Source organism: Dipteris shenzhenensis, chromosome 13 (assembly GCF_047967505.1).
Source record: "Dipteris shenzhenensis isolate YYH24624 ecotype China chromosome 13, Dip_SZ_1.0, whole genome shotgun sequence".
Taxonomy (NCBI): Eukaryota; Viridiplantae; Streptophyta; class Polypodiopsida; order Gleicheniales; family Dipteridaceae; genus Dipteris; species Dipteris shenzhenensis.
The window spans coordinates 55,751,527-55,763,481 of NC_141608.1; the positions used below are offsets into that span (position 1 = coordinate 55,751,527).

An 11,955-nucleotide genomic window follows, 5' to 3' on the forward strand; every position below is an offset into this window, starting at 1 on the left:
AGTGGCGGCTGGCGCATGGAATTGATGGCCTACGTCAGTGGGAGCTGCAGTTACTTGATTGGAGGGCTCTTCGTGGGCAACATCATGATTGGCTGTTTGGGCCATGTGTGGATGGACAGCGTTTGTTGATGACCGGCAGTTCTTGATTTGATTTGATTCGTGGGTTAGGCCCATGGGAGGGTGTTAACAATATTGGCCTATAAAGGGCCTTGGTGTGGTCCTAACCCTCTCATGGTACCTTGGTAGTATGAAAAATTAAAAGGGGGGCAAGGAGGCCCTTGATGTGCTATGGACACGTGTACAAGATCATCCCATAAGCATGGGATTCAACTGTGGTACTTGGTCTATAATGAAGAAGTTATCCCCTCTCTCATATCCTAGCCGGCTCTTTTGGTGGATGTGAGAGAGGCATGCGTGGCTATGGGGCACAGATTGGAACCCCCGCACCCGGTGCTTCCTTGGGCTGTCATGTGGCAGCCAACAAGCTTATTGAGTGCTCTGTAGTCTACACATAATCGTGCGGACTTATCATTTTTTGCCACAAATAGAATCGGTGCAGCGAATGCCGAAGATGATGGTATAATAAACCCTGAGCACAATAATTGAGACTGCTGCTGCTCTAACTCCCTCTCCATAGACTTGGAAAATCGATACGAAAACTTACTTGGAGGTGAGTAGTCTGAAATCAAATCAATGCGATGGTCTTCCGGTCCGTTTGGAGGTAGCTGGGGTGGCAGATCATCCCAGAGCATGATGTCTTGGAACTCCTGGAGTAGGTCCACCATGGCTTGCCCCATCCGAGGAGCAACGTGAACTACAGTGATTTCGCACTAGACGTAAACAATTGCACACATGGCACCCTTGCGGGCAACGTGACTTGCTTGGATATGAGATATTAACGAAATCCCTGTTATGCTCCGATTATCGTGTATCACAGTGGGCTCAAGTAAACCTTCCACAATAGTGAAGGTGTCCTGCTGCCAATCCGGCGCCGGTACATGCTTACGAAACCATTGAAGCCCAAGGATCATGTCGCACCCGATCAAAGGTGTCAGAATGAAATCCCGCGTAAAAATGGCCTTCTGAAGAACTGAAAATGTAAAGTGGATGGCCTTATCCGTGATGTGTGTGCATAAGCCGGGAGTGAACCCGTCCACTGCAAGCTCGCAAGGCACCGAAGTGCACCCCACTGTCTTCGCAAGCTTAACTCCCCATATTGAATAGGACAATGAACTGATGCCCATTAGCTATGTCATACGCTCGAATGAGCACCTTCTTTTGGTCTGAGAGGTCGCCCTCCTTCTTACCTTGAAAGAGCTAGTACATTGGCGATGAAAGAAGTAGGCGCTTTCGTAGCCTTTTCGGCAAGCCACTTAGGACAATCCTTCTTGTCATGCCCAGCGATATGGTGGCAATGAGAGCAATGATGTTCTTGGTGGTACCGCTTCTGTTTGTCGGGCCGTAGATAGCCTCTCGTAATGCCCGCTTTAGCCTTCTCATCCGGAGTCATCTTTGGCTTGGACTCCTCCTTTTGACCAGAAGCCTGGCCGTCTTTCTTTTGGTACTGGTTGTCCTTCTTCTAATCCTTACCAGCTCTGTTGTTTCACTACCTACCGAACTTTGGAATCCTTCTGGACTTGCTTGGGCTTTTCCCCGTTCAGCATCATTTTCTTGATTCTGGGCAAGAGTCAGCGCCCGCTTGTAATCGGACGGGTCGAAGTTCCGGATAGTAAAACGGATGTTAGTGTCCAATCCTCAAATGAATTGCTTCATCTTATCGCTCTCAGACATACCCAACTGTTGCACCAGAGTGATGACCTTGTTACTGTAAGTCAACACAAGCAAACCATTTTGGGAGAGACGCGAGAACTCATTCTCCAGGTTAAGCATATACTGAGGCGGTAGAAAACCAGCTTTGAGATCGGTAACAAATGTTGCCCAAACGAAATTCGTCTTAAATGTTGTTGGGTTCATATGCTTACTAGCCTAATGTTGCCACCAGCTAACCGCCTCACCGGTAAGACAAGGGGCTCCTAGGTGGACTCTGTCTTGCTCATCTTGAATCCGCGCTAATGGAAAATAAGCTAAACTGATGAATGAATTGAAGAATAGCTGAATGGTCACACTTACCATCATACTTAACAAAATTTGGAGTGGGCCGGGTGAGTGGTGTTACCTTTGTCGATGATGAAGCCATGGCGATGATTGCTGCCGAGCTCAAACTTGCCTGCATAGTGGCCAACATCTGTTTGTGTTGCAGAAGCATCGCCTTTCGGTCTAGCTTTTGTTGCCTCTCTAACTGGGCGAGCTCTGTGCGTCGCAATGCTCCTCATTCTTGCATTTCTCACGCATCACTAAGAGCAATTTTTCAAAATATGTGGTTCCTCTTTCTTCCAGCAACTTTTCTGCTTCTTTTTCCTCCAAACATTGTTTTGTTTGGTCCAACTATCTTCTGCTTTCTTCTAGCTGGGATGAATGTTCTTCAAGTTGCTATAGGAGGACCCGATTCTGCTCCAGAAGATTCGCCATCAATTCTTGAGCACTAGGCGGAAGCATATCATTCTGGTTGTCTTTCTCCTCTTCATAGTCTTCAAATCTAATGTCTTTACCCGAACTTTCCATGGCGCTTGATTGTGTGTCCTTTCCGGAGCTCACACAACCATACACTCGCGGTAGTCAAACTAGATACAGACCGAACCTCTAATACCAATGTAACATGCAACGGTAATCTAATCGTGTAATCACAACAAGACCTTCTTTAAACCTTTAGCAAGGAATTAGCGTTATGCACCATAGAGAGAGAAAGGAGATAAGGGTAGAGAAAGAATAGAGTCAACAACCGATTGGGTCCCTGTACCCACTGAGGTACCCTCCCCCAATCAGGGGAGAATTTGCTTTATACTTGGAGAATTGAGAAATACAAATAACACTCTTCGAGAGAGCATGGAAATGCACTTCTAAAGAGTACATTGTGCAAACGTGCACTTCTGCAAGGCAAGGAAGAGGCTTGTGCTGTCCACCGGGATGCAGGGTTACTGCACGAGTCATAGAGTGAAAGCTAGGAGTAATAGATTCTAAAGAGAGCTGAGACATGACTGAAATATAAAGCTGAGAAGTGAGTTGTGTCAACATGTAAAGAAAGCTGTAAAACGCTGCTGAAACAGTACCCTAACCTTACTCCGTTTGCTGGTCCGAATCCCCGACTGATGTGCTGCGTAGACACCTTCCAAGAGGGCTGAACTGAGGCCAAGAGCTGAGGCCAACTTCTGGAAGTGTTAGGAGGGGCTGGAGGAGAGCTGTAGGAGTGCTGAAGGCTTGGGGAGCTGAGTGAGGAATGAAGGCTAGGGGACCCCCTTTACATAGGGCTGGAAATGAGCGCTGTTCTGGGCTGCTGGTTGGACTCATTGCCCCATAAAAGGTAGCCCTAGGCCCCATAAAAGGTGGCCTAGGGAGGGGTGCAGGGTAGCCTATAAAGGCAGCCCTTCCCTACCATTCTCCTTCACTTGTTCTAGCCTTGAGGGGGCCCAAAAGGGTCCTAGGCTGGACCTAAACCTATCTCTAAACCTAAGACAGAAACACTACCCTATTGTTCTCCAGTGGATACCAGTGAACAAGGACTGATCTGTCTAACTTGACCTAAGGCTGAGAGACTGACATTTGTAACTTGTGCTTGACTGTCCCTGGACAAGGACTCACAAAGGGGTCACAGCATATGAAAAATCTCCTACTAGGGAACTATTACGCACTTGTCGATGTAGCCAGTGTGCCACATTGCACCCAAGTGCAGGGGTGCATGCGATAGAGGGATCACACAGTTATGAAACAAGTTTCTAATGGCTGTGTGTACCTTGAGCAAGTACTAGCTACGTACGGCTGATACCCACACGATGGTACAGACTGGTTACATACTATGAGTACAAGTGTACGGACGCAAGGATGGCAGGCTGGTACAGCCTTTGTACGGTCTCTTCACGGGCATTAATTAGTGCTGGTACGGCCATTGTGCGGTTGCAGACGGCTGCTATTGTTTGTGTACGGTCAAGCTACAGGCTGCTTGCAAGCTATGTGAGATTCTTGCACGGATGCTGTCAAGCTGAGATTGGCTTCTCTACGATTGATCATTGGTCGTGTACTTATGCTCGAGAGGGAACTAGTCGTACCAAAGGGGGATTGAGAGTGTCACAGTGTGGATTGCTAGAAACAGCTCAAGGCTTAGTACAAGCCATCCAGGACAGTGTTGGCTACTCATTAACTGCAAGCTGATTTGGGGAGCTGGTTGAGCACTATGGAGCTGTTATCTTCCGGGGGTACTCACGGAAGCGACCCAAGCCTTTGTGAGGAGTTGCCTTTGATGCTGGTTGTATATATATGTATGCACTTTATTTCTCTGCTTGGAGCTGGTAAGTGGCCTTAGGGGCACTGGGAGGGGCTGTAGAGGGCTGTGTGGCCTTGTGTGGCTGCTAGTAACAGTTTTGGGCTGTGTGCTTACTGTGGGACAGAGGTGCCAGACATGAGAGAAAGCAGAGTTCAGCATGGGAATATGCTTGGCAAGACCAATGAACAGCAAAGGTTATGCATGGGGCAATGATGCATAATGGGGAAGTGGAACGCATTGAATGCAAGAGCATTTGCCACCCTTATGTAACCTGTTTTTCAGGGTCTTCTGAATATTAAAGAAATACCGCAAGCGGCACCAAGGTTTGGGACCAATCTGTGTCTTTGTCTTGGTGCAGGAGCACTCTAGCGCCCATTCTGTTAGGAGTATATTTGTTGAATTGTTGATGTAACAGTGTTGGCTGGTTATTTGTTATTTTTACCGCCCTTTGATTTATTGAAGGCTGGTTTCATTTTCCCAGGTTTGGAAAGCAATTGAAAGATCTCAACAAAAGCAAAAGAAGGCTGCAGATAAGCATAAGAGAGAGATCAATCTCCATGGAGGAGACTAGGTGTTACTTAGGTTTAAAAAAGCACGTCTCAAAAAGATGAAAGGGAAAGAAAAACTATACCCAAAGCTATCTCCTAGATATTATGGGCCCTTCCACATTGGTGAGCCCGTAAATGAAGTTGTGTATCGACTAGAGTTACACGAAACTTGGAAGATTCACAATGTTTTTCATGTGAGTTTTCTCAAGAAGTCTGAAGTACCAACGACCAGAGCCCACAGACCAATTCAAGAAGAGCCACTAGAGGCCGAATAGATGGAGGAGATCCTCACCCAGAATAGATTGTATCTCACACAAAAAAGAAACGGCCCAGAGGCAAGGTCATCCGCAAATACCTTGTTAAGTTTAAGAACTATTCGACACTTGATGCTAATTGGGTAGATGAGGACTTCTTTTCAGAATATCCTCAAGTTTTGCAGTTGTATCAAGAAGCTTTTCAGTTGAGGGCAACTGATTAGAAGTCGAGAGGATGTCACCATTTGGTACTTCTTTCAAGAAATAAAGTATACTCTTTAGAATTGACTTTGGTAACACAAGGATAAGTTTTATTGTTTTACTTTTGCTTTGCATTGATAAAAGAGAACTATGGGGATGCCCACAAGGGACTAGGATTAGTCCAAGAACTAGGAACGCATGCATTTCCTCTTCAAGGATTTTCGAGAAGGATTTCAAGTCCCCTGTCTTCTTCAAGGATTTCCAGTCCCCTAAAAAGGATTTCAAGTCCCCCGAGCTAACCTTTAATGGGTTAAAGTATTGGTGTTTGTGTAGGACTTGGAAGAGTAAAAGGCCCACAAATGATGGAGCAAGTGCCAAAAAGTGGGTCCCACAAAGCAAAAAAGCACTAAGGAGATGTCGCCATTAAGGAGGTGGGCCAAAAGCATGAAAGCTCAGCTTTTGTAAAAAGTAGCTTTAGAAAAGCAAGTCTCACAAGGCAAAAAAGCACCAAGAAGATGGCGCCATTATGGAGGTGGGCTAAAAGCACGAAAGCTCAGCTTTTGTAAAAAGTAGCTTTAGGAAGCAGGTCTAGCTTTTTGCTAGGCCAAGTCTATAAAAGAAGAGCCTCCGTGCTCCTAGATTCATTCAAGGTTCTACTCAGTTCATGCTCTTCTCGGAGCCAGTCATACAAAGTTATTTTCTATTGCATAAAGACCTTTGGGGGGCGGGCAGCCCTTATTTCTGGCCCCTAGTGTGGTGTATTGTCGTCTCTCCCTCCCAGCACTCTTCTTTTGCAGTGGATTCCTCCTTTTGCTCTCCCACGCCTTCTCGAATGATTCCAGCCTCGTAACTTACATCCTTTCACACGTACGAGCTGCCACAAGGAGAGGGTTTGCGGCGAAGTCTGTTCCAACCATCAAAGAGCTGTCTAACTGCTACGATTAGGATTTTCCAGCCTTCCCAAGGGCTCCAGGACTACTGGGAATTGATTTAGGAGGCCCTAGACCCTGTTGCAAACTGTTATCCGGCCAACTGGAAGCCATCTTACTGGATTTCCAGCTTATCAAAGTGTGCCAGGCCTGCTGCAATTAGTTCTAGGTTGCGATTTTATTGAAGAGAGATGGTTTCGATTTCACTGTCCTTCGCAAGCCTGTCCCAGTTGGTAACCAAAAGGTCTACACAATTTTAAGACCGCTTATGTTGCTGGTTGCAATCCTCTGCTGCAGAAGTTGGTCGCAATCCTTCTGTTATTGCAGGCAGCTACTTTTGCTTATTGCAATATTCATACTGCTGATCATGACTCAAACAGCTCATAGCTTATCAGCCCGAGCTGTTGGTCTCACACAATCTATTCTCCTGTATTTAAAGCAGGCATCTTATGCTGTCTTCCCAGCCCATTGCCCCATTGGATCAGCTCATGAGTGGGCTCGGTCCAGTGTGTCTGTCAGCCCTAAAACAGGGCAGACAGTCAGCCCTAAAAGCTGCCCATATGGCTGCCCTAAATCAAATGTATACCTGCTGCCCCTGCAGCAGCCAAATTGATGCCCACATGGCAGCTCTCCTCCAGTCCCCTTCATCCCATCCTATGCTGTACGTCATCCTCCCCCATGTCCTCATATGGGGGATCAAAGGTAGGGAGCTAACCATTCTATCCCAACATCTTGGACACCAAGCATTGAAAGCTTACACAGAAGTGCCTTCTTCAAATCGTGTGGTCTTAAGGAGCTCTTCGTAAGAGTCCACCTTGACTCCCACAAATCGTTACACTTATCTTCATGTAGTCTTCATGAGTGAACAAGCTTGGCACAGGATACCATGTGAAAGAATCACCATGCACATCGCATTGAAGTGGAAGCAGGTGTTTACAAGACTCCTTCACAAAACTTTAAAACCAATAATGGATGAACAAGTTTTTGGGAAAATTTTAGAAAATTTGGTGCTCCTTTGGGTTTGGGGCCAAAAATTGGGCAACCACGGCATTCAAAAAATAAGGAAATTTTGTATAAATAGCCAATTGGCAAATCCAAATGGGGTCATGTTGTACATCAAAATTAAATGGCAAGGCATGATTTACATGTTTGTTGCACCATTTAATAACTATATACTTATGAGAATAAGCATTTCATGAAGTTATAGCGAATTTTCTCAATCAAATTTAGATTTCTCAAGAGTTGGGATGGTGGATAGCTCACTTAGGCTAACTTTTCAAGAGGGGTCACCCAAAAAAAAAAACAATAGCAAGAGTACATCTCTTCCTTTGCAAGATGCTGTCTGTGTGTCGTGTGTGTGTGTAAAAGTAGGCTGATGTAAAAGAGCATAAAATGTAGATGTGCTCTGCCAGGCCACACTCTCCATCCTAAGGTCATTAAAGTTCAGAATTGGGTGAAACCCCATCTTATAGTAGGAGGGAGAAGGCCCAACATGAGCCAACCAAGTAAGGTCACTCTGTTAAGCAACTAGCAATCCCCAATTTCTGGGGCAAACATACCAGCCTGCAGGCCAGCCAAAAGGTCAGCCAGCAGGTCCAAACAAGTGGCCAGAAAGGCCAGAAATGGCCGACCAAAATCAGGCCAACCAGCTGGTCTGGCCGACCAGAACTGGCCGACCAGCTGGCCGACCAGCTAGGTCAGGCCTATAAAGGCACTAGCCCCCCACACTCTCAGTGACAGGACAGGACCTGCAGCTGCTCCTCACCTCCTCCATCCTTTGCTGCAGCCCCTCCTGCTCCAGATCTGTCCCCTCCTGCTCCAGATCTGTCCCTTCTGCTCCTCTGCTCCATATCTGTTCCCTCCTGCTCCAGATCTGCCCCTTCTGCTCCTCTGCTCCAGATCTGTCCCCTTCTGCGCCTCTGCTCCAGATCTGCCCCTTCTGCCCCAAATCTGCTGCTCCTTTTCTTCATCATGTTGCTATTCCAGATAGCCTGAAGGTTCCTTCCTCAGAGCATGCTGGTTTTCAGCCATTTCCTAGGGCAGCTCCAGCCCTTCATCGTCTTCAGCCCTTCATCATCTTCATCATCATCGAGCTACACGGAGGACTGTGTTACGCTCCCTCTGCTGCTATCTTTTCTACTGTTTCTCTACATGGAATCATCTTTCCGATTCACCTCAGCCACGGTCCTTGAGACACACCGGCTTGAGGTTCTTGTATTCAGTTTTTCATATTACCGACAAGCACTATGTTTTCTGAGTTCCGTTCTTCAGTTGTGTCTGAGTATTGTCTATTTTTGATCGCTCCACTGCAAACCCTATCGTTTCTCTATATGGTATCAGAGCCATGGTGATCTAAAGACCCTAGATCTCTGGTGATCTAAAGATCCTGCTTCTTCAAGGAGGCCATAGGTACGGGGAGCATCACTCCTATGAACATATCAGTTTCCTCTTCATTCCGCTGCGCACTAAGGGAGAGAACTCCATCTTCTACTCCCATCCCTCCCTCCCTTTCAGAACTCCATCTTCTACTGCCATCCCTCCCTCCCTTTCTTACCTCCATCTTCTACACCCATCTCTCCCTCCCTTTTCGGTTTCAGGCTTGACACTCCCCATTCCTTCGAACAAGGAGGTCATGATCCTTCATCTCTACCAGATCTCCATCGGCATCGACTTCCAGGATCTCTAGGCGGGACCCTTTCTGTTCAGATATGTCTTGATGACTGTTGTTTCGAATCTTGTCCAGCATGGAGGTGGGGTAGACTCCTCTCTCCCGAGGTCCAAGATCAGGCACACACTGGCTCACTGTTCAGCTACGACCTCTTCCTTTGGCGGAATCCCACCATCTCTGGATTATCAGTGCTACTACGAGATATTTGTTCTTTACCTTTGTTTTGTAACTAAGGCACTTGAGGAAGTGAACATTCCCCTTGCAAGGGCACTCCTCTTGTGACCTTCTCTGCATTTTTTGCATTGCATCTCTTGGGCATTTCACAGGGATAGCCACCACCACCGTCGACATCCCTACACGAAGCTCCAAGCACACAATGTCAGCCCCTCCAAATTGGCAATTAAGAGGGGGTGTTAAGCAACTAGCAATCCCCAATTTCTGGGGCAAACATACCAACCTGCACGCCAGCCAAAAGGTCAGCCAGCAGGGCCAAACAAGTGGCCAAAAAGGCCAGAAATGGCCGACCAAAATCAGGCCAACCAGCTGGTCTGGCCGACCAGTTGGCAGGCCCACCGACCAGCTGGCCGACCGGCTAGGTCAGGCCTATAAAGGCACTAGCCCCCCACACTCTCAACGACAGGACAGGACCTGCAGCTGCTCCTCACCTCCTACATCCTTTGCTGCAGCCCCTCCTGTCCCCTCCTGCTCCAGATCTGTCCCTTCTGCTCCTCTGCTCCAGATCTGTCCCCTCCTGCTCCAGATCTGCCCCTTTTGCTCCTCTGCTCTAGATCTGTCCCCTTCTGCTCCTCTGCTCCAGATCTGCCCCTTCTGCCCCAGATCTGCTCCTTTTCTTCATCATGTTGCTATTCCAGATAGCCTGAAGGTTCCTTCCTCAGAGCATGCTGGTTTTCAGCCATTTCCTAGGGCAGCTCCAGCCCTTCATCATCTTCATCATCATCGAGCTACACGGAGGACTGCATTACGCTCCCTCTGCTGCTATCTTTTCTACTGTTTCTCTACATGGAATCATCTTTCTGATTCACCTCAGCCACAGTCCTTGAGACACACCGGCTTGAGGTTCTTGTATTCAGTTTTTCATATTACCGACAGGCACTATGTTTTCTGAGTTCCATTCTTCAGTTGTGTCTGAGTATTGTCTATTTTTGATCGCTCCACTGCAAACCCTATCGTTTCTCTATACACACGGGCTGACTTCTAGCAGACTTGGAGCAGACCTACAGCACCCTGCGAAGTAGCATCCTGCCACACATGCCAATCCAAAACCATCTTTCCTTGTGCATTGTGACAAGGATCAGATACCAGTATATTGTGCCTTACACACGTGAGCAGCATTGTGACCTGAAAGGCAACCCCGAACTCTCTTAATGCAAGAATGGCCTTTCTTATAGAGGCAGTGGAAATGTGGCAGGTAATGATAATCCCACCAAAGCTTCTCAAGTCTGAGATATCCAAGGGTGATTTTTTTTCCCCTTTTTTAAGGTTCCATTGCCTATGCACGTGTAGGAAATTGAAGGTTGATCAAAGAGCTTTTGGTTGCATTGTTCACATGTGGCTGATCACAGAAGGACAATGTTTGATGACAAGGGTGTGAGTAATCAAATGTGGAGACGTAGAGACTGAAATCACGATCAATATGAAGGAAATTTCCCATACTTAAACTGAAGCATTCAAATAATTCCGCCACAAGAAAGCTCCATGCAGAAATTGCAAGGCAAAGGAGGCAAAATTACCAACGTCACTAGCGCCAAAATGCTTCATCCACAAACGAGTCCTAAATGGGTGCGTGGGTCAATTAAAAGAAACTTTAGCATGATCACCGTTTGGCATGGTGTAAAGCGTGTGTGGGTTGTGGCTGAGTTCACTAGAGATAGTAGTACGAATGGAATAGTCTAGGAGATGAGCAAAGGGCCCAAATTTGAACTATGGGTTACTCGATAAACCTTGAGCATTAGCAGACCAGAGAGAGAGGAATGTTATCATGAATGATCGCAGCCCACACGCGCAAGAAACTCCCAACGAAAGACCTTACGTTCAGATTTATGTGAGACGTCCAGCCCTCGATATTTGGAGACTATCAGCGCGTTACACAAACTTCAGCCCATGACCTGGACTAAGGTTGATGGGACCTGTCTTTCAGAAGAGTCCTTGATCTAATTGTCACATTGACTAACTGCTTTCACCAGCGGAATTGAAAGGCTGAATCTGATGTGTATGGCTTTGTTCTTCTTAATACTCCAATTCAGCTTTATTTATGTTTTTGTTAATTAGGTTTCCAAACTTGTTCACAAAGCATTACTGGATGCAAGAACCACGACAGACATAAAGGGTAAACGATTATGGACAAGAAGTATACTTACGGACGTCAGAAGAATTAACGCGAGGCTTGTTTCTGGCTTTGACAAAAGCCTCCAGGCTGAGACCTTTACCACCTAGTCGCTTCTTCCGTTTGCGAGGCTGGTCTGAATTCTTCATCAGGACAAGGAAACTGAAGACAGAGGTGCCGAAAGATCAAAACGATGGTTGTCTTTTTTCTGGGAGCCTTTTATTACTAACCCATGAAGACCAAAGTCTCACTTAATGAGGATAAGGGAGGTTTTGCAAAGTCTCACTTAATGAGGATCAAGGGAGCTCTCACAACCAATCCCATGGCTATGGGGCCAACGAGAATGCTTGGGCATTGCAATGCTGGGCTAGAATCGTGCATGCTGGCCTGCAGCGGCAATGCCCCACTAGCATACACTGGGAAGTCCTCTAAGCTACCTGCATGTACCTCTATCCAATGACTCCTCTTTTGAGTCACCTATCTTCTTTCACTATGTCCCGTTGATGTATTTGGCACATCCTCTTTTGAGTCATCTATCTTCTTTCACTATGTCCCATTGATGTATTTGACACATGACCAAGCATCTTCTACCCATTTGATTGGGAAGGGGCCCTCCTTCGGCCATGTCACTCAAAA

The 11,955-nt window shown here is 46.8% G+C and overlaps 1 protein-coding gene across 1 annotated transcript in view; it reads right to left on the reverse strand.

Moving 5' to 3' along the window:
* LOC147895616 (uncharacterized) overlaps nt 1-11,662 on the reverse strand; it is a 57,981-nt gene extending 46,319 nt beyond the window's left edge. Inside the window, exon 1 of the mRNA XM_087384052.1 lies at nt 11,354-11,662. Coding sequence (XP_087240178.1) covers nt 11,354-11,468 — 115 coding nt within the window. The 5' untranslated portion in view covers nt 11,469-11,662. The remainder of the gene's footprint in view (nt 1-11,353) is intronic.
* Between the last annotated feature and the right edge of the window lie 293 nt (nt 11,663-11,955).